Genomic DNA, 23,469 nt, shown 5'->3' with positions numbered 1-23,469 from the left:
TATTATAAATATGCTTGTGCCGTGAACAAAAGAGGAATTTCATGAAGTTAAATGACCCCAGATGCTTCAAATAGAAAATCGGTTAATTCCAATAATGGTTCATTTTTCCCCATTCAATTTATGTAATTAAAATAAAGCTTTGAATGTTCATTCTGTTGAAGATAAAGCATCTGACATTAATATCAATGCTATTACAAATTCAATTAAAAAGTTAAACTTTTTTTTTTGCTTGATTGCTGGCAACTTTATAGGATTATGGGTTTAATTGGATGCCTGTGTTCTACTAGATGTAAGTGAAATTTATGGCTAAAGAGTTTGTGGTTTACCTCAGTCATTGCTTCCCAGCCTAAAGGGTGAGACTCACCAGCCAATCCAAGGGAGCTCTGGGGCTTGCACGCATGAGAGGCACCTCTGGGGCTGCCTGCAGACTGGGTCACAGGGAAAGCAGACAGACCGACTCGGGTAAGAGCCAGGAGCTCAAGCTGTGCCCATGAGAACCCCTAGCTCTCTGGCCTCATTTAATGATAAAAGTATTGGTGGCGGAAACAGCACCAAGTGTTAGACCAGAGGAGTCAGAGTGGGCCTTGGTCCTGCAACCTCAGTACTTGAGTTCTGGCTCAGGAAGAATTCAGAGCCAAGACTCAAACCATAAGAGAAAGTTTATTTAGAAACTCACAGAGGTAGAAGAAATGAGTTGTAGACGACATAGGCTTGGGCTCAGGAAACAAGTTACAGAGACAAAAGAAGGGCCCTTGGAACTTAGGAGAAAGAGAGAGGCAAAGCAAACATGCCTGGGGGAGGAGGTGGGGAAGAGGGCAGGCATTCTTCCTAGAGAGAGCTGCCAAAAAGTTAAACTTTGAAGACAAAGTTTTACTTTTGAGAGGGTAAACTTATTACTAATTTTGGTAGAGCACAGCATCATGGTAAAAATAATTTTCTCACTAAATTAAGAAACTTATAAAGCAAAAAGATATTCAGAATAGGTCATAGTGAACACAAAATTCATAACTATATCCAAACAAGGAGTAATAGTTTACCAATTGAAATGAAAGCTGTAAATATTTTAAAGTATTTTTAAAAGACGGAATGAGTGATCTATAAAATGTTTGTTATGAAGATGATATTGAAAACTAAAACTTCCACAAGGAATGCAGCCTTGCCAACACCTTGATTTTAGCCCAGTGAAAATGATTTTGGACTTCTGGCAACCATAACAGTAAGATAATGTTTGTGTTGTTTTAAGCCATTAATTTTGTGTTAACTGGTTACAATAGCAATAGCAAACTAATATACTGACCAATCATGCATTCATTCAGCTCCGATTATAGTCATCCAACTGTCACACCAAACTGTGCCGTGCCTCTGCCTAGAACATCTCTCCCATCCATCTGCCTAGATCCAGTCTTGTTCTTCAAAAGTAATTATACCCATCACTTCTCCTTGGAATCTTTGCCTGCACTGGGTTCTTCCACTGTCCAGTACTTCCTGACATGTCTCCTTTTCAGCACTTACCAGACTTGAGTTCAATCACTAATCATTGTATTCCTGTTTGTACCACTTTGCCAAGTTCTTGCTTAATAAGTGGCATTGGTACTAGTTCCCTGGTTATTTGCTAAGTCTCTCCAACATAGTAAACTTGCAGAGAACAGATGTGTCTTCCCTACATATGTTTAATACACAGTGTTCCAACACCCTGCCAAAAAACACAGCATCAAATAAATGCTCATTGGAAAAAATGAACCAGTCTACAGGCATACCTCATTTCATCGAATTTTGCTTTATTGTGCTTCACAGATGTTGCATTTTTTTACAAATTGAAGGCAAGACCCTCCACCAGCAAAAAGATTATGACTCACTTTATTGTAATATCGCTTTATTGTGGTAGTCTGGGACTGAACCTGCAATATCTCTGAGGTATATCTGTACTTTGTAACAAATTATTTCTTAGTAAGCAAAAGGAAAAATATCCATGATAACATTTTATTATAGTGCATTTTATTATGCTATTTACTAACTTGCTGTAAGAAATTAAGCTCATTTATTCAGTCAATTTTCTCCTTGAGAACTCTCAATAGCACTTCTTTCTAGTCACAATCATCTGATTTTCATATTTTGGTCTTTCCCTTTGACCACCAGATGTAGTACCCAACGCAACCAAAACTTATTCATCCCTCTGACATATATTGATTGGGTACCTACTATGTGCAAGTGCTGTTTGACATGTGGAGAAACGAACAAATTGAAGCTGATCTTCTGGAGGGGGGAAGATATGCAAATAAATATTATCAAGCAAAACACTACAAAAATGAAGTAACATAATAGTTAAGAGATTGAGTTGTTTTCCCTGGGAGTAGAAAACCAGTCTTTAATGAGGCAATCATAGTGGTCAACATGAGAGTAGGTGGTAGTGGTTAAGAACCAGGATTTTCAAGTTAAATGGAACAGGATTCAAATACAGTTCCACCAGTTCCTCCACCCATTGTGTGCCCTTGGACAAATTATTGAACTTCCCTGAGTCCAGTTGGCTCCTCTGTTTAAAAAAAAAAAAGGCACTCTCTCAGAGGTTTTTTTGAGAATTATATAAGATAATCTATACAAAATGCTTAACATGATGCCAAATACACAGCAAGTTATTAATACATAGCAGCTATTATTATGACATTTAAAACAATGAATAACATTTTTGAATAATTATTTAACCAAGTTTCCTTATACAATATTATATGTTGTAAAAAAAATTATTCATTCTACAGATACAAATACTGAGAAATGTAGAGGATGCTATTTCACTCCACATATCCCTCCTTCTGGATGATTAGTTCATTCCTCCAGCAGCTTTCAGAGTTTGGCTGCTGAAGGCTCACACTTGATTCCCCCTTTGGGAATTTTGCCCTCAACTAAATTGCCTCAACTAAGGTTATGCCCCCTTCCTGTCTGGCTGGAGAACCAAAGCCAACCTTCAAATTTTAATTTAGATCTATTTTGAAGGGCTGCCCCAACTCCAGAGTTCCCTGAGTCTCCATCTCAGAGCCATCTTCGCCAGAGAAGCTGAATTAAGTCAAGCAAGCATTATATAGGCAAGGCAGTACTGTACTGCACTTTTGGCAAACTTCCTTCAAGGGACAGATAGTGTATTAGGTTTTGGTGGGCCATCTGTTCTCTGTCACATTTATTCAACTCTGCCATTCTAGTGTGAAAGGAGCCATAGACAATACATAAATGAATGGCTGTGGCTATATTCTAATACAGCCTTATTTTATGGACACTGATTTTTAATATCATAATTTGCCCATGTCACAAAATATTTTGATTGGCTTTTCCATTTTTAAATAGTTTTAAAAATTCTTAACTCATGAGAACTTAAAAATGATGTAACTAACGCTAGACAGTTTGCTCAGTGGTTAGAGCATCGGCCCACAGACTGAAGGGTCCCAGGTTCAATTCCAGCCAAGGGCACATGCCTTGGCTGCAGGCTAGATCCCCGGCCCCAGTTTGGGCACGTGCGGGAGGCAATCAATCGATGTGTTTCTTTCACATCAATGTTTCTCTCTCTCTCTTTTTCCCTTCCACTCTCTCTAAAAAGCAATGGAAAAAATATCCATCAGTGAGGATTTTAAAAAATGATGTAACTAGATTTACTGTGGTGATCATTTTGTAATATATACAAGTATCAAATCGTGTTGTCCACCTGAAGCTAATATGATGTTATATGTCAATTATATCTCAAAAAATAACAACAGTTGGCAAGCTATAGTTGGCCACTGTCCCTAGTTTGCCAATCCCTGAACTAGAGGAAGGGGGTAGAGCAGTGCAGCCCTCATAACGGCACCATTCTGGTGTGTGAATTTACAGAATTTGATATCATGGGACCCTACACCTTGTGACCTTGTTTTCAAGGTACAGAAGACCCCTTCCTCAGTCCAGAAGGGTCAAGAGAGCATGGAGAGAAGGAAGAGAAAAATATGAGGAAAAATAAGATTCATAATTTTGTGTCACCAAGAAAATCATACATAGCAACACAAAATAGTTTAATATTCACTATGTGGTATTTTCCATTTAGAAAATTTCATCTCCACTAGAAAACAGAATTAGGAGATTTGAGTGACTGTTTTGTAGCTGTAGCTATAGCTGAGTAATCATTCAAAAATAAAAATACAGTTGCAATTTGCTACTGTCTTCATGGTTATAAAGAGTATATTTTAAAGTGATATACTGATACAGAATAGAAAAGAGAGATAAACATATTTTGAAACTGTTTGAACCTGTATCTCTACCCAAATATAGCAGCCTTCTACAGTTTGTTTCCTTCAAGAAAAAAAACAACTTGGAGGAATTTATGAGTAGCAAACATATTCTTAACTCTTTACAATGAAACCTTTGGCTTCTTTTCCAATTTCTACAGACCTTGAAATGAATCCTACCTTTGCTTTTTTAAATTATTTTTATTTTTGCTTTGTTGCTATACAGCCCTCTTAAATCATTCTTTATAGCTCCTCTTCCCGCATTTCTTCATCATGTGTAATATTATGAGATTTCCTCTTAATTCACACCTCACCTCCGGCCAATGTTTACTCCTCTAGTTCTTGACTCCTCCACAACCCCTCCTCCACGTTCTCAGCAAAAATGAATGAAGTGTTTCAGTTGTGAGTAGTCGAGCAAGGGGAATGGAAGCAGCCTCTCTATTACGGATTCACGTTGCTATACTGTGAAATATGGAGGCTAGGAGTGCTGATTTCAGTGGACACCAACTGTAACAGGCGGCTAATGACTATATCCCTGGCTTTTGAGGTCTCCAGGTTCTTCTCTCTAGACACTTGGAGGCTAATTTGGTCCACACTTGTCATGATGAGTTCAGATGCCAGAATCTGGGTAGGGGAACTGTCGTGAAACACAGTGTCCATAATGTACTGCTTGTACAACTCCACCACCTTCTGTTCCAGGTACTCGTTCAGCACAGCATTAGAAATCGGCTTCTGCATTTGCAGGCTGCTTTTGTCCTTAATGCTGGTTACTCTCCAGTAGGACGAATACCGCTGGATAGGTTTTGGGGGAAAGTCATTGAGCTGAGTAGAGATGGAATCCTGCATCGACAAAGGAATCTCCGATGACTTCAGCAAAGGGCCGTATTCAAAACTGCCCTCGGAAGGAAAATCTGTTGTCACGGAATTAATGGCCATCACCTGGCCCCCTGCAATGTGTAGGTCATTGTAATTCTTACAAATACTTTTGCAGGAAGGTGGAACCAAGTAGGTCTCTCTGCTGAGGTCTCTACATATTTCAACTGCAGCCAAGTTTGGGCTTTCAAACACAGGGTTGGGGTTTGTCTGCAGCACGGTGAGTCTCTGATCTCTACTGTGTTGGCTCTCTCTCGAATGCACTGGAGAAATGAACTTGCCAGAGGATTTGCAGCTCAGGTAGAGACTTCCGACTTGTGTTTCGTCCACAGAGGAGCAGGAGAGAGCGGCAGAGTCTGTCTCTTCCTCCCTTTCCTCCACCACGCTCTCATTATAAGATGCGCAGCTCCAGGGGATGTTGTTCCGGTAGGCAAGTCCACTGAGGTACCCTTCCGACAGCATTCTGCAAAGAGAGTTGGTGAGTAACGATGGGGCAAGTGAAGACAGAATTTTTTAAACTGGCAGATGACATATCAAAAAAGTAAAGGAAATAAATGAAGTCATTTTTCAATCATTCGCCAAACCGTTGCTAATTCTGTGCCTGCTGTGTACCAAAACTATGGCATGTGCTGGAGATATAAAGATAAACAGGACACAGTTCCATCCTTCAAGAAATGTCCACTATGGGAGAAAACAAACTACATACAAACAATTCCGATATATCGCCGAGGGTTCGAATAGTGATAGGCACAAACGAAGTAAAGAAGAGGAGCCCCTAACTCCACTTGGGTAGAAGAAGGAGGAGTTTCAGGATGTGTCGCAGAGAAGATGACGTTTCAGCTAAATTGTGAAGACTAGGAGTTCCAGCCACAGGCACAGAGTTATAAGAGAATGTGGTGGCATGGCCTAGTCACCGTATATCACGATGCCGACTGCAAGCAGAAGGGGCTGGGAAAATAGGCTGCAATTGGCTTGTGAAGAGCCTTAGGAGTCAGGCAAAGGCATTTGCATCCTGCCCCAGAGGAAGTGGAGAGTGATTGAGAAGCTGCGCATTGGGGAAGCAACATACCTGGTGGGTTATGAGAATAATAATGAGGCAAGTTCTACTGAAAATAGAGCAATATTTTACCCATCTTTGGATTTTATCCCTCGGAACTGGCACAGTTGTTGCATTTAAGAGGGACTCAAAAGATATTTCTTAATTCGAATTAAATAATGGACAACAATGGCATGGTATGAAATTAATTTACTATCAACCCATCATGAAGGACCATGAGGCCTCACCAACCTTTGCAGCACAGGACGAGTTTCCTGCTTGCTCTATCCCACCTACTTCTCACAATAAGTCCTGGTAATGTTTCTGCACCCAACTAATGTATTTACCTCTACCCTAGTTACCCAACAGCTTTCCTGACCATGGGCTTTCTATACACCTGCCTCCCCTCCCCGCCCTCAGCAGTTGTCACCTGAGTCTGGAGTGTCTAGAATAGGCTAGAAACCAGCAGCTGCATTTTCTAAAAAAGGAACACACTGACATTCTTGGCACTGGGCAAGAGACAACAAGGAAAACTGGTCCTCTTTGTCCTTGAAAGCTGGGCTTCTAAAACAGACCTGTCAACATGAAGCTGAATTGAAAAGTCAAATTAGAATAGGATTATTTTAACCATACATAAGGGTCCTTTTTTAAATATTAGCATCTCTTTTCTATTCATGCAGTTATTGCCCAAGTAAAATTTTTAATTGTATAAAGTAAATATTATAAATATAATTAATGTAATTGTTTTAATTGTATAAGAATATTTTCAAAGTTTATTTTCTCTTTTTGGAACTGTTCCAAGATATATTCAGCAAATTTATCAATTATTTAAATGTTTATATTCTAGGTATAGTCATGTGCCATAAAGATACAAAATTAAAGATTTTCAACAAATCCATGAAGTGGTTTTGTATGCTGGACAGTTATAAGGATAAAGAAAATGTTTTCCTTTCCTGAAAAAAATTGTCTAAGTGTGGTTCTGATCTCAGCAAACTGAACATCCAGGTGAAAAGGCAAATCTTTAGATACATGAGAAGATAATTAACAGAGCAAAAAGGTTTACAATAAAGGCTTCATAGGGAGGCAGTTATTTCCTGAGCTTCCCACTCCACCCCACCCAGGCTGCAGCTAAGGCCTTCCCCTTTCAAGGCCTCAGAACATCATTGTAGAAACCCAGAGCAGAAGTGCAACTTTCAGCTTTTGAGTTTCTAAACTGGCTTCAGAAACTCTCAGCAGAAACCATAGTTTTAGAGAAATGGCTTTTGAGATATCATAACCTGAGCTTTTAAGCTTCAGAATCCGGAGCCCTACAAAACTTAAGGCATAATATTTATGCATCAGCAATATACTCAGTGGATGGAATCTCCCATGGACTGAAACAGTATGGCTCCAGATAGGTTTGGGAGCCAAAAATAGAAGACATTTGTGCCCTATATCCCAGGTAGAATCTGAGGAAGCAGGAAGTCTCACAAAATTGTCTCCTGCCCAGCATGGTGCAAGAGCAGGAAGAAAACCAGCCATGTGGATTGCCCAGGAGGACAGATCAAAGGCTGCCTCAACAAGTCTGCTCACACACCAGCATGCTGTCCAGGGCCTGCCAAACTGGAGAAGACCTAGATTTGGAATGGGAAGACTGCAGACATGATCTCTGCAGATGTTAACCAAGGGCCAAGTGAAGGTTGAGAAGTTACCATGGATGCCAGTGTGACTACATGACAATCAGAGATGCCCCCATCCCCACATCTCCAACTGACGTTATGGCTCTAGGTAAGGAAGCTGGAACTTACAGGCAAACCCAAGGAAGATGGAGCCCTGAAGTGACTGAGGAAATCCTGATTGACAGAGATTACTCGGGAGAATGTGAGCTGAGCTCAAAAGCAAAATCAAACTGAGGTAGAGAAAAGCAAAGATTTCCAGGAAAAATAGCTGGTTAAGCATGTGCACATATTTTCCATTCCCTAAACTTCACTAAAACAGCAGTAAGTGATTTTTTAAGATATAATCCACAAAAGGGGGGAGAACAAGAGAAGAGACTAAAGCAATAACATTTTAGAACTGGAAAGTAGGAGGCCAGGGGTTAATGACTTAGGAGACCTGAAAAGGCTAAATCTTACAAGACCCATGGGAAAACCCAAGAGCCAATCTGATTTTAATTTTACTAAATGTTCAGGAACTGGTAGCACCATGTACCCTTTGGAAGTAGGGTAAAGGGAATGTATCTAAAATAAGAAAGATTGATTGAAAGTTTATTTAAAAGGCAGTAAGAAACCCAGATCCTCCTCATTCCAGGCAGCCAGGTGACCATCTCCCATCTTCATCCCCAAAGGAACACTTGAGATTTATTTTCTGAAAAATAAAATATAGGATCTCTAGGCTATGAGATACCAGCTGAGAGTTGAATTACTGAACCTATAACAGATGGATTAAATAAACATATGCATTTAGATGCTGAGATCCATGACCTCTCCCTTTAACTCTCAGAATGCTGGTGAAGGGACATCCACCTTCCAGGCAGGCTATTGGAAGACTGTTCTGGGGAATGAGACTAGTCTGAGAAGAGTAACTGACATCAGAGGTTCCCCCAACTAAATGAGGCAACCAGATCACCCTTCATTCAAGTTCACAATCAATACAGTCCATTTAGCTTTTTGGATCCCCAATCCTTAAATATAAGTTGTAGAATTCTGAAATATCTGTGGAAAGCTCTGAATGAGAGAGACCGAAATAGCCACTTAGAGGAAACAAATTTGGGGTAGGGGTAGGAGAAAGTACCATCAATATTCTCAAGGCAATAAGGATAACATTGCAACCTTGAATTAAAAACATATTTAAAAACATTCTGAAGCTTTTGAAAATTAAAAAAGATATAGAATTTTAAAACTCAATAGAATGATTGAAAGGTAAAGTTGAGGCAAGTTCCCACTTTGAAAGTAGAACAAAAATATAAGATGGGAAATAGTAGAGATAAAGGGAAAATTAGAAAACCAGTCCAGGGGATCCAGTATCTGAATAGTAGAAGGTTCAGGAAGAGGACAGAGTAAACAGGAGAAATTCAAAGAATTCAACAATATTTCCCAGACCTGAAGGACATGAGCTCTAAAAATACTGGGTAAAAATAGATTACACCTCTTATTATTATTGTGAAATGGTAGAACACTCAGATCAAAGAAAAAATACTATAAGTTTCTAGAGAGAGAAAAAGACAGGAAACAAGTCCAAGAACCAGAATCTGCAGACTTCTCAACCACATGAGAAGCAAGATGACCATGCAACAATGTCTAAAAATTCTTGAACAAAAATTCTTTCAACCTAGACTTGAATGACCAAATTATCAATTAAGTATGAGGATAGAATAGAGATATTTTAAAGTCAAAGTCTCAAATAGTTCATCTCCTGGGCAACTTTCTTAGAAAGTGAATGGAAGAGGTGTTCCTCTGAAAGGAGTAAGAAAATCAATAAAAAGGAGAAAACAGATACAGGAGATGGGAAATCCAGCACAGGAGAGAAACAAAGGAGCCTTCAGACTAAGAGAGCCTGACACCCTCTTCCAAACCTCGCGCTGGAAAGGGCCCCCCACTCTGGCTCTCCTGCAGCTGCGCCCCTCCCCCAATGGGGTGAGGAGCCCTAGAAGCCAACATGATGGAACTCACCCAGTCTCTACACTCTTGCCTTCTAAACCACATTCCTGGTACTCGGGACCTCCGAATTCCCTGCTCAAATCACCCAGACCCCATCTCAGGGTTCGCACAGGCTTCTCTCCAAATCCATCATGACTAGAGCCAACTTAGGGACTGGACATGCACACATGCCCAGGCCCAATAGTGACAAAGGAGTGGCTTTTTGTTGGGTCTGTGCACTAAAACTGGGTATGGGAGCCAGGACTAGGAAGAGAAGATAAAAGGGCTGCAGACTGAGGCTCCCCATTTTTTGTCCTTGGCCCAGGAAGTGTCAGAGAGTCCTACCCATAATGAAAGTAAAAGAACATTCCAGGATGAAAGCTGTGTAACAGGCTCAAAAAGCAGCCTGACTCTTTAGAACAAATCAGACATCTTCTGGAGATAAAGATGAAACTGAAGAGAGTAAGTCTGCCCATCACAAAATAATATTTATATAATTGGCTATAGACTTTAGGGGTGAATTAGGAAAAGCTAAGGAAATGAAAAATCTAAACCAACACTGTCTGACAGAACTTTCTGGAATGATGGAATGATCTATATCTGTGCTGTCCCAAATATTAACCAATAGCCACATATGGCTACTGAGCACTTGAAATGTGGCTAATAAAACTAAATTTTAATTTTATTTAATATAAATTAATTTGAAACACCACATAGCACTACATTGAAGAGCACAGACTTAGAAGATAGTAAAGGTGATAACATAAAATTTTAAAATACTGAAGACTGGTCATTATAATGGCAATTTAAAGTTCACAGGATGATCACTGTCATAGCAATAATTTTAGAGTGATATCTGATTAATTCATTCATTTCTGTACTCTTTTCAAGGAATATCAAAAGTTGATGAACCACAAGCATAAACTTTTAGATGTGGGGTAACAAAATGGGAGCCTTAGCTGAGATTTTTTTTTTGCTGTTTTGAAATAGTATCTATATAGAACTTCCTTTCAACATTTTCATTGTTTTTATTGGGAGAAGTCTAGAATGCCTATGTGAATAGTTCCCAAACATGTTTTGTTTTAATTGTGTAGTCTCGTAGGTTGTCTCTGAGGTGATGAAAGTGCTGTCCAACAGAATTTTCTGTGGTGATGAAATGTTCAATATTTGTGCTGCCCAATGTGATATCCGAAAGCACGTGTGACTAGTGAGTACTTGAAATGTGATTAGTGTGACTGAAATCTTAATTTAAATTGCCACATTTGGGTACCATATTACACACCACAGATCTAGAAGATTATAAATTCCAGCTCATAATTTAAGAAAAAGTTGTACAGCAAAAAACTGGTTCGCTACATGGCTGAGTTGTAAATAGTTTCTGCATAGTCATAATAATATATGTCACTGAAAATTGATCGAACCAAATTTAAAGTATAACCACAAGATGACAATAAAGTCAGGAAACAGGTAATGTTTTATCATTTCTATTTTTTGCTTTTTTTTTTTTAAGTATGTCTTTATTGATTTTAGAGAGAGGGAGAGAGAGATAGAAACATCAATGATGAGCCATTGATTTGCTGCCTCCTGCATGCCCCCTACTGGGGATCAAGCCCACAACCCAGGCATGTGCCCTGACCAGGAATCAGCTGGGCAATGTTTTATCATTTCTAGTAATGTGATATCAATAAAACTTGTCTTGGGCATTTGCCTATGTGTCCAGACTTGGTAGCCAGTCCATATAGTAAGAGGAACAGGAAAAAAATGTATATACTTGGTGAAAGCCAGGGCAAGAAAGGTAACTAAATCCTTATTTTCACAGTGACAAGTCAATAAATAATGTCCCAAACGGAAAAAAACAAAAGTTGCAACATATACATGCTATTTAAAGAAGTGGTAGTTAATATCAAATAATTAAAGTAGTTGCTTCTGGAAAAGGGATGTGGTTTTTTTTCATAGCAAACATCTTAGAATTATTTGACCCAAATTATATAATTAATGTTTTAATTAAAATAAGAATTACAGATAAATATTTTTCAAGTAACTAAGATGGGAAGAGAAGGGGACATTTCCTGCACAGCTGAGTTTGTGATTAAAGATATTGCGCAGTCTAAGGGGAAAGAAGAGAAAGAGAGATCACTGAGTAAACGGTAAATCTTTATTTGGCCCTAAAGAACAAGAAGAATTTGAACACGCAGTGAGGAAGGAGAGAGAGGTGAGAAGGCCAATGAAAGTAGAGAGGCCTGTGCTGTCATTCTTATGTGGGTCAGTAATAGAGACCAGTCTAGGTGGGATACAAGTGTTATTTCTCTGCCATGGTCACCTAAGAGCCTTTACTAAAATGTTACAATTTTCAGAATCACTCTTTATTCTGCCTTGTTCTCCTTCAGACATATCCCAAATCTCCCACTCTTTATCCTATTTCTTTTCATAATAAATAATCAACCTTAATGGATTCTTTTTTACTTTATGTGGATGATGTTTATGAGTAGTCCATATAATCTCCACTCCTTCATAACGATGAAGGAAGAGAGTCTAGGATTTGTTTTGAGTAATGGACCTTTTCCCCTATTTGCCATTGACTGAGAACTTTGTTAGTACTTTTATTCTGGTGGAAAAAGAACGCTACCATTCTGATGTGTGGAGCTCAAGGTAGGTCCAGTGATGGAAAGGCAGAAAGTGTGTCCTAATGTCTAGGACAAGATTCCTGTGAGGGAGGAGTGGGAGATAAGGTTAGAGAGGTAAATTGGGTCATGGAAGGCTGAGGCTATTCTACTTACCCTGCAGACAATACTAAGCTTTGGCGGATGACTAAGCTGATTCATGGCATGATGTAATCGATTGGTAAAGTGCCAGATGAATTTCACCAAAGTAATATTGGAGTTAAGGACCCATGTTAGGTGGGGATGAATCCAGCAGCCTCATGAGGTGATTGGGTCAGGAACCAGGAGGGAGGTATCAAAAAAGGAAGAGAAGGAATGAATTTAAGAGACCAAGACTCTCGGACATCAAAGTACATGAGAGAAGGGAGCAAAGCAAAAGTAACTTTGAGTCTGGATGCTGGAAAATGGCACCAGCATTGACCAAAATGGGGAGATCAGGAGAAGGAACTGGAAAGGGAGCTGTTGGGTTTAGTTTAGTTTCTCCTGAGTCCGACATGAGGTACATTCTCTATTGGAGATTCAGGCAGGGAGCTCATTAGAGAGGTTACTTAAAATCAACAGTAAAACCATCTCTCAACTGTGAGCAGTAGGACTTTATATTGGGAGCTTGAGGAGCCTGTGAGTATTTGTAATAATTTCCTTGGGGAGCCTGCCTTGAACAGTTGAGTGACAGCAAGAGTTGCGGTATTATGTAGCTTTGTAAAGACTACAAGAGCTTCAAATGTATTAAACAGGTAACATTTTAAAAATTCACATTTACAGGTTAAAATTTAGTTATGTATTGAGACTCTCTAAGGTAAAAGAAAATTATTGAACTGGTAGTCAAGGGACCAGAATTCTAGTACTGACCTTGTCACTAGCTGTGGTTTTAGTCTAGTTAGTGACAAGTTTATAAAATAGCTAACATTAGTACTAGCTACAACCCAGATACTATCCTAAGTGCTTTTGATGTAATAAATCAATGGATCCCCACAAAGACTTTAAGATGTAGGTACTATTATTATATCCATTTTATAGATATGAAAATTAAGTAGTGTGCCCACAGGCACCAAGAAGTCAAACACTGGCAGTCAGAAACAGAGCCCACTTTCATTTGTTGCTTAACCTCTCAGAGACTCAAGTTTTTATCTGTAAATTAAATTAACTTCTCATCTGTGGTATTAAATTACCTATAGAGTCCCTTCAAACTTTAATATTGCAGGGGTTAAATGACTATATTAAGAGAAGAGAAAGAGGGTTAGTGAGCATTACTCAGAATTGGAAATTCATTTCTGAAAAGTTAGCAGCAGAGGGCAGCAGAAAGCATGCTAAAGCAGCTTTTCAAAGATTGTTCTAAAGCTCTGCAGAGTATTGGATGAAACTCATAAACAAAAATTATACATATGCTGACTAATTTAATCTTCATTAAAACTCTTTCATGTATCTTTAGAATGAAAACAGTGCTGTACATCATGACATTCTACAATTTAAAAATAAAGAGGGAAAGTTATTTGGGTTTATTTTGATTAGTTGTTGGCATTTTTTCTTAATACCTTTAAGTGGTTACCAGTGAAATTCTTATGATATCACTCAGTCTCTTCAAGGTACTACAAAATGTATACTTCAAACAAATGTTTACATTATTAGACTTCATTTCCTCTGAGACACTAAAACTTGACCCAATGGATTACTTCAATTGTTCAAAGATATTTTATCACTTGAATTTTTATTTCTCATCATAGAGAAGCCGTATATGTATATTTGGAGTATATATATAATATCTAAATATTTTTAGAATTTCCCATGAGTGGTTAAGTGTGAAGAAAGAGACACCCAAGGACAGTTGCAGATGAAATGTTTTAGGCAAATTTAGCCTACATTAATAATTACCAGACAGGGGAATACCAAAATTAACCTTATGTGCAAATTCACAACTTAGAAATATGTGCTGAAGTACAGCACTTTGGTAAATCATTTACTTGGATTTCAGAAGAAATTGCAACAAAGTTTTCCTTCCACACTAGCATTTACATAGTTTCTCAGAAAGCTGTTGTTTTAACTTCTGTACATAAACACACTTTTAATTTACACTCAACACAAACAACACAAGCATGGATTCAAAGAGAAAATCTAAAGAAGGAAGAACTTTATAAGAGGGAACATTTGGAAAAACCTAAGTTAAGGATCAGCAAACTTTTTTTAATAAAAGGCCAAGTATTTAATATTTTAGGTCTCTGTTAAAACTACTCTGCCATCATAGCAGGAAAGATACCAGAGACAATACATAAACAAATGGATGTGGCTGTGTTCTAATAAAACTTTATTTACAAAAACAAGCAGAGGACCAATTTGGTCCATTGGCCATGGCTTCCCTACCCTTGACCTAAGTCAAAAAGCAGATGCAATAAGTTGGATAGGGCATAATAATAATAGCAATTGTGTCAGGTGCTTTCCACAAATTACCCCTAATCTTATAATAATACTTCATGTTATATACATAGGGTTAGGCAAAAGTAGGTTTATAGTTGTCCATATAGAAAATAATACAATAGCCCAGCCAGCATAGCTCAGCGGTTAAGCATCTACCTAGGATCCAGGAGATCTCAGTTCTATTCCCCATCAGGGCACATATCTGGGTTGAAGGCTCGATCCCCAGCAGGGGGCGTACAGAAGGCAGCCGATCAATGACTCTCTCATCATTGATGTTTCTGCCTCTCTCTCCCTCTCCCTTCCTCTCTCTGAAATCAATAAAAATATATTTTAAAAAGAAAATAATACAATAATTAATAAATAATAATACAAGAATAAACTGTTTCACGTACTCACATCTGTAAACCTACTTTTGCCCCACCCTGTAATATAATCTGGGTTTTCCAAATGAGAAAAATTGAGATTTGGATATGAAAACTGACCTTCCCAAGGTCACAAAGCAACTAAGTACTAGAGGAAAGGTCCAAGTCCAAGTTTACAAACTCCAAAGCATGTGGTATGATCTTAAAGCATATCACATTACTGCACAGTGGAGAGCAATTAATATCACAGCCATGACAAGCAATTAGTCCTTCCAGGAAAAGAGTTATCAATCTTGGCTCCATTTAATAACAACAGCATTGCTGCATAAAGGAAGGAAGGTACAATGAAGTTCAGAAAGAAAAGCTCCAGGAAGACAGCCAATGCCCACCCCAGAGGACTACATATATGTCCCAATTGTGTAGCAGTGCTCATGTCTTTGGTATATACAATTATCCTCTGGTCTTTATTTTTTATTATATCTTTATTGATTTCAGAGAGAGGAAGGGAAAGAGAGAGATAGAAACATCAATGATGAAAAAGTCCTTGATCAGCTGCCTCCTGCACGCCCCCTGCTGGGGATGGAGCCCACAACCCGGGCCTGTGCCTTGACCGGGAATCGAACCTTAATCTCCTGGATCCTAGCTTGATGCTCAACCGCTGAGCCACGCCCGGCCGGGCTATCCTCTGGTCTTTTAATCTAACCATGTGAATACTTTCCTTAACCATTTCCACTGCTATAGTCTGATACCATCTCACCCTTAATTTTACAAGCAAAGTAATTTAATATTACAGATGCCCTGTTTAAATATTAACAGTTCCCTATCACCTCCAGGATAAAGTCCATACACATTAGGCCCTCGAGACAGGTGGTCCTTCTCTGCCTTCCCAATCTCATCTCTACCTATGCCCCACAGGACACAGGACCCAAGCATGCTGAATTTCCACTTTCTCCCAAGCTCCATGCCCATCCCAGGTACTTGTGTATTTTTTCTTGTCCTGAGAGCCCCGGTTCCCTATCTGTCCCCTGGCCCACCATCCATACCCTTCAAATCTCATCTCATATATCAGCATTTCAGAGCCCTAACCATCCATGCAGAATCCATGTCCCTCAGAAAGAGATTCTAGGTCTTCTCTCCTTTACCCCAATATAGCATTTATCAGGATTGGGTGAAACTTTAGCAAAATCAGCTGCTACCTTAAACAGTGAAATAAATCATTGGGGCATCTTTTGAATGAAGGAGTAACTGGCAATGGCAAAAGGAAAACAGGGCCCGGGATGGCGTGGCTCAGCGACTGAGCATCGACCTAAGATCCAGGAGATCAAGGTTCCATTCCCTGTCAGGGCACATGCCTGGGTTTTGGGCTCCATCCCCAGCAGGGGGCAGCCAATCAGTGACTCTCTCATCATGGATGTTTCTATCTCTCTCCCTCTCCTTTCCTCTCTGAAATCAATAAAGATATTTTAAAAATAAATAAAATTTTTAAAATCAATAACATTTTAAAAATAAAACCATATATTTTTTAAAAGGAGCATATATGCACAATCCAAGGAGATGGACAATGGTGGGGAGGGGAGACTGGGGAGGGGGGTGGGATGGGGTGGAATGGGTCATTGGGGAGATAAAGGGACATTTGTAATATTTTAAATAAAAATTTGAAAAAATTAAAAAATAAACATAAAAAAATAAAGGAAAGCAGGAAGTTTGGGGATTAGTAGCAAGTGGGGGAGTTGGAAGCAATAAGGCAGCAGAACAGATCCTGTCCCTAGAAGAACAATTTGTGTGCATGCAAACTAAGACATCTGAGGGTCTGGGGTGAGAAAGGGTGCAGAGAAGACCACAGCCACATAAAAATGGAGGCAGTGGGATGGGGCTGCCTCCCACATCACAGGATGTAACGTTCTGGAGCTAAAGACAGGAAGACAGCATCTGCTGCTCCATAGAAGATCTTAGGCCTAGCTAGCTGGGGTGCAATTTGGTTCCCACCTGTCAGCATGTCTGCTTATATAGATCTGCCTTTTCACAGTTACGGAATCGTATGTCTACAGGCACAGCTCATGGTAGCAAATCATCTCTCACAGCAGCCGTTCGGGTGTCTCTTGCTTCTCTGTTACGTGTAATCACTGCACATGCTTCCATGAATGCTTCCTTAGGCCTGATTTGGAAAAGCTGAACTACTAGATCATAGCTATTGCAAATTGCCTTTCAAGTAGCTTGGGCCCATTTAGTCTCTCACCAGCAATGTTTGAGATTAACTGTTCCCACTGACATTCTTCAACACATTATTATTTTTTTACCTTTCTAATCGGGTGAGCAAATTTACTTTTTGCCTCAAGTTTGAGGATGTGCCCGGCCAAGCGTGGCTCAGCGGTGAGCATCGACCTGGGATCCAGGAGATCGCGGTTCGATTCCCGGTCAGGGCACATGCCTGGGTTGCGGGCTCGATCCCCAGTGTGGGGCTTGTGGGAGGCAGCTGATTAATGGCTCTCTCATCATTGATGTTTCTCTCTCTCTCTCTCTCTCTCCCCCTCTCCTTTCCTTTCTCTGAAATCAATAAAGATATTTTTTTTAAAAACTGAGGGTGAATCAAACTCTCTTGTCAAGATTATGTGTAGGTGATATATCAAGGATGTTATTTGTAATACCCCCACATGCTCAAAATACTCTATTTCATCTCTCCACTTCTCTATTTCCCCTATAATCTAAATTCTAGATTCCATAATTCCAACCTATGTTTTTTTAAGAGCTTATTGATTTGGGAGCTTTGCAGATAAACCAATGAAAGGCTATCATTGAAAAACTTGAATATTATTTTGCTCACTACCTAGTTACAATACTATAACCAAATCTGTATTATGTTTTAAATTTTTTTAGCAAATGATATAAGAACTTTACCCAAAACAAGGGATTCCTTTAGGAAGGATCTCCTTGTATATTAAAACATGTTATCTTTGAAAGTGCACGTTCTTTAGAGCTGGAAATAACTATTCACTTAATCATATACCTTGTCTTATATCCCTATTATTTCATCTTATGTGGCATTTGTTTACAGATGCTCTAAAGTATCACTCATCCATGCTTCAATTCTTGTCACAAAACATATAATTTGGGATTATCTATTCTATAAAATGTGAAGTGATTCTTTCTTAACAAATTAACTTCTGAAAGTCTAATTTGATGGCTAAGGTAGTAAGTCAAAAGGCCTCTGTTTTCCATGTTAACATCACCAAGTAAGTAAATTTTCTTAGATCCTTATGACCAAAGGTAACTACTTCCAAGGGCTTTATCTGGATATGTAAATTTCCTTATTTCAGAAAATGTAAATTTTGGTACAGAAATATTAGTAAATATATTTTTTTATAGTTTGGATTTTTTCATATTGTCTTTACATCTCACAAATAGAAAAAGTAAAGCTAATAAAAATTATTTTTAAATTATCCTGACACAAAATGAGAGCACTAAAAAAATTTAAAAAGTGATCATAGTAGTATTGACTGGTGTTAAATTTCTTTGGTGTTATTATTGTTAATCATTGTTGATTATATCTTCAGTTATGTCAATTAATGTTAACCTTTACATAATTGTAAGCATTTAAACCAAATGCAATGCAAGATAAGTCATTGGATCCTGGATTTAAAAAATAAAAACTGTCTAAAGTACACGTGGATAATTAGGGAAATTTAAATATGAATTATTTGTTCTATAACAAGATTCTATTGATGTTAAATTTACTTTGCATTATAATTATGTAGAAGTCTGCCCTTTTTCATAGAGAATACATGCTCAAGAATTTGGAAGTGTCATGTGCCCTAAAGTCAATAATATACTTTCGAACAGTTCAGGAAAAAGCTGTGTATATTTGTGTGTACGTATATATACAGAGAGAGAGAGACAGAGAGAGAACATAAATGTGGCAAATAGCTACAACTAATCTATGTGATGGAAATATGGGCGTTCATTGTACTATTCTTGGCATTTTTATTTTAATATAGGTTTGAAACTTTGCACAACAAAAATTGGGGGGTGTAAATAACCACTGAAGATAAATTTGCACTCTATCATGTTTGTGAAGAGCATAGAGGGACAGTATCAGATATCTAAGATAATCTTTAGGTATGTGATTGGAAATGGTTCAGTAACTTGAAATCACTACTGAAACATTGCATCAAAATGATATTAGAATTAGCGCACTACCTTTGTATATCTCCAGCATTACCATTGTAATATGAATGTTTTACCCACATTTTAAATATTCTCTACTTCCTCAAGAAGCTTCTCAAGTTCAGAAACACAAGGTTCTTATACTGACCAATGCAAGCAATGTTCTAAAAATATCCATATAAATATACTGGCCAAACAAGGCCTATATTCAAGCACAGGTACATGTGCCCAAGAAGAAGAATGTTTGAACAGGTCTAAAGATAATTCCAACAACTGCTTCTCGGTTTTTTGGTGAAAATCAAGTGTAAAGATGATCCAAACAAAAGCCCACAAAGTAGATTCTCCCCAAATAACCCAGATGGCAATTCGAAAAGCATCATCACTGCAGATCACATTTACTTTGAACATGTCCTGCTACTCAGAAAACACTTATCACAAGCTCACTGAATGAATAATTGAGAGTAAATCCAGTTGGAATTTATTGTGATTGTATTCCTCTCTAAAACTACATCACTGTCACAATTCAAGAGTTCTGCTCTCTGTGCAAAATTCTGCTTAGGGTTTTCGGCCTTTTTAAAAAAAAAAAAATGAAAGTACAGTTAGTTGGCTTTCTTTTAAAAATACAGAAGCTAAACCTGTATAGAAATTAGCGAACGAGGACTGAATAAATTACGCAACAAATATTTGATCAGACCAGTCAATTTTGGGGGGTAAAACAATATTTTAGAAAAGCCCCAAATGTGAACATGAGGAGGTAAGAGAAGGAAGTGTTTGACCTAATTTGTCTTTATTGACCAACTCCATTGAATATTTAAACTCCCACTCGCCTCTGCTTTGGTAAACTAGAAAAGCATTTTACGAGTCATAAGGTTGGATCTGAGTTCTGAGGTTAAAGGAACTAAATGAGCATGAGAAGAGAAATGGCAGAAAAAGTCAGCAGTTATAGGGCCTGTTGCCTCATTTTCTTACCTTCACTAACCACTCTGCTCCTTTGGTCCTGCAGAAACACGATTGACCATACAGGGATGAACAAGCCAGCCAGTGCTTTATCCAGAAATGTTCGCAAGCCTTTGGTGAGTGTAACTTCCACTACTCAAAAACAAGAAACTAAGCTGCTTGTTGCATTTCCATTTTTCTTATAAGTAATCCAATGGAAAAAGAGTTGTTTTGCTCGTCTGATTTGTTCTAAAGAACAACAGTGGGAAGTCCCGGAAAGGGGGGAGGCAATAACTGACAAACCCACATCGAGCCACAGAATGGTGTTTCTTCCCCTTTTTCAAAAAGTGAAACCTATCTATGAAACTGTCTCTTGTTAAAACAGTTTATCATTACGCATTATGTAAGACCCCTATCAATTTACTCCTATAACTAAATTATAGGACCTCTCTCCCAGAAGAGAGCCAAAGTCAGATACGATTTAGGAAATTCTCAGTCTTATCACTAATTATAATTTTTAAGAAGTAATGTTTCTTAACTGTACTCATAGTTTTAAAAAATGCAACTTAAAACCATTTTCTCTCTCAAATTAACATAGGTAAAAAATTCATGAAAACACTTAGTGGCAAGGTTTTGTAGAAACAGGCACTCTCATGTACTATTGATGAGTTTATAAATATTTTTAGGGCAATTTCCCAGTACCTGTCAAAGTTGTGTGTTTTTTATATTTATATCCTTTGGCCCAACAATTTCACTTCTATAAACTTATCCATGTGATATATTTGCACCTGTGCACAGACATGTGAAAAGATATTTGTTGCAGCATTGATGAAGGAAGTAAACTCATGGAAAAAATTCACAAATAAGATATTGGCTAAAAAAATGGGAAGAGATTCCTATCTTAGAATACTATGCAATTGTTGGAGTGAGGTAGTTTAATGTCTAATAATAGGGAAAGATCTCCAAAATCCATTCTTTAACAAAAACATAACATGTTCCAATTTGTATTTTTAAAGGCATATGTATACATATGTGTGTGTGTGTGTGTGTGTATATATATATACACACACACACACATATATATTTGCTTATACATAGAATGTTTCTAAAGGGATACACAGAAAACTAGAAATAAGCAATTGACTTTTGAGAATGAATCTTACATTTTACTCTATACATTTTGAAATTTCTACTTGAAAACTAGTATTTTAAGTCATATTTTTATTCCCTTTTTTATTTTTCAATTACAGTTGACATTCGACTTTATATTAGTTGCAGGTGTACGGCACAATGGTTAGACATTTATATAACTTAAGAAGTTATGTCTAGTACCCACCTGGCCCCATACATAGTTATTATAATATTACTGACTATATTCCCTATGCTGTACTTTATATCCCCATTACAACTTTGTAAGTACCAACTTGTACTTCTTAATCCCTTCATTTTTTTACCCAGCCCCCCAAACCCCCTCCCATCTGGCAACCATCAGTTTGTTTCTGTTTTGTTTGTTCATTTATATAGATTTTTAGTTTCCACATATAAATGAAATCATAAGATATTTGTCTTTCTGTCTGACATTACACTTAGCATAATACCCTCTAGGTCCATCCATGTTGTTGCAAATGGTAAGATTTCATTATTTTTCATGGGCAAGTAATATTCCATTGTATATATGTACCTTCACTTGTTTATCTGCTAGTCTCTTGATGGGCACTTGGGTTGATTCCATATCTTGGCTATTGTAAATAATGTTGCAATGAACGTAGGGGTGGATATGTGTTTTCGAATTAGTGTTTTGGACTTTTTCAGATAAATACCCAGAAGTGGCATTGCTGGGTCATATGATAGTTCTATTTTTAATTTTTTGAGGAACCTCCATACTGTTTTCCATAGTGGTTGTACCAATTTGCATTCTCACCAACAGTGCATAAGGGTTCCCTTTTTCCACATCCTCGCCAACACTTGTCGTTTGTTGATTTATTGATGGTGACCATTCTAACAGGTGTTAGGTGATATCTCATTCTAATTTTAATTTGCATTTCTCTGATAATTAGTGACGTTGAGCATCTTTTCATGTGTCTACTGGCCATCTGTATGTCCTCTTTGGAGAAATGTCTGTTCATGTCCTTTCCCCACTTTTTAATCAGATTGTTTGGGGGTTTTTTGGTGTTAAGTTGTATGACTTCTTTATATATTTTGGGTATTAACCCTTTATCAGGTGTATCATTGGTGAATATGTTCTACCATTCAGTAGGTTGTATTTTCATTTTGTTGATGGTTTCCTTTGCTGTGCAAAAACTTTTCAGTTTGATGTAGTCCCGTTTGTTTATTTTTCCTTTTGTTTCCCTTGCCCAAGGAGATATATCAGAAAAAATATTACTAAGAGCAATATCAGAGTGTTTACTGCCTATGTTTTCTTCTAGGAGTTTTATGATTTCAAGTCCTACATTTAACTCTTTATTTTAAGTTTATTCTTGTATATGATGTAAGAAAGTGGTCTAGTTTCAAATTTTTGCATGTATCTGTCCAATTTTCCCACCACCATTTGTTGAATAGACTGTCTTTATCCCATTGTGCATTCTTACCGCCTTTGTCATATATTAGTTTATTTCTGGGCTCTTTATTGTGTTCCACTGATCTATGTGTCTCTTTTTATGCTAGTACCATGATGTTTCGATTACTATAGCCTTGTAGTATAGTTTGATATTAGGTAGCATAATGTCTCCAACTTTTTTGTTCTTTCTCAAGATTGCTTTGGCTATTTGGGGTCTTTTGAGGTTCCACATAAGTTCTAAGATTATTTGTTCTAGTTCAGTGAAATATACCATTGGTATTTTGATAGGAATTGCATTGAATGTATAGATTGCTTTGAGTAGCATGGACATTTTAACAATGTTAGTTCTTTTTATCCATGAGCATGGTATATGCTTCCATTTATTTGTATCTTCAGTTTTTTCCTTCAGTGTCTTATAGTTTTCCAAGTACAGGTCTTTCACCTCCTTGGTTACATTTATTACTAGTTTATTTTATGCTGTTGTAAATGAGATTGTTTTCTTAATTTTTTTTTCTGGGAGTTCATTATTGGTGTATAAAAATACACCCATTTCTGAATATTAATTTTGTATCTGCTGCTTTAATGAATTCATTTATCAGTTCTAATAATGTTTTGGA

The 23,469-nt window shown here is 37.8% G+C and overlaps 1 protein-coding gene across 1 annotated transcript; it reads right to left on the bottom strand.

Moving 5' to 3' along the window:
- Window positions 1-1,764: 1,764 nt before the first annotated feature.
- TASL (TLR adaptor interacting with endolysosomal SLC15A4) lies at window positions 1,765-20,559 on the bottom strand. Its single transcript, XM_081126485.1, has 2 exons — window positions 20,329-20,559; window positions 1,765-5,577 (listed from the first exon to the last, which is right to left on the bottom strand). The coding sequence occupies exon 2, from the start codon at window positions 5,574-5,576 to the stop codon at window positions 4,683-4,685; it is 894 nt and encodes a 297-aa protein (XP_080982611.1). The 5' UTR covers window position 5,577; window positions 20,329-20,559; the 3' UTR covers window positions 1,765-4,682.
- Between the last annotated feature and the right edge of the window lie 2,910 nt (window positions 20,560-23,469).

The sequence above is a fragment of the Miniopterus schreibersii genome (genome assembly GCF_964146895.1).
Source record: "Miniopterus schreibersii genome assembly, chromosome: X".
NCBI classification, from domain to species: domain Eukaryota; kingdom Metazoa; phylum Chordata; class Mammalia; order Chiroptera; family Miniopteridae; genus Miniopterus; species Miniopterus schreibersii.
The sequence above is the reverse complement of the archived record's forward strand: the minus strand, read 5'-3'. Positions and strand labels throughout refer to the sequence as shown.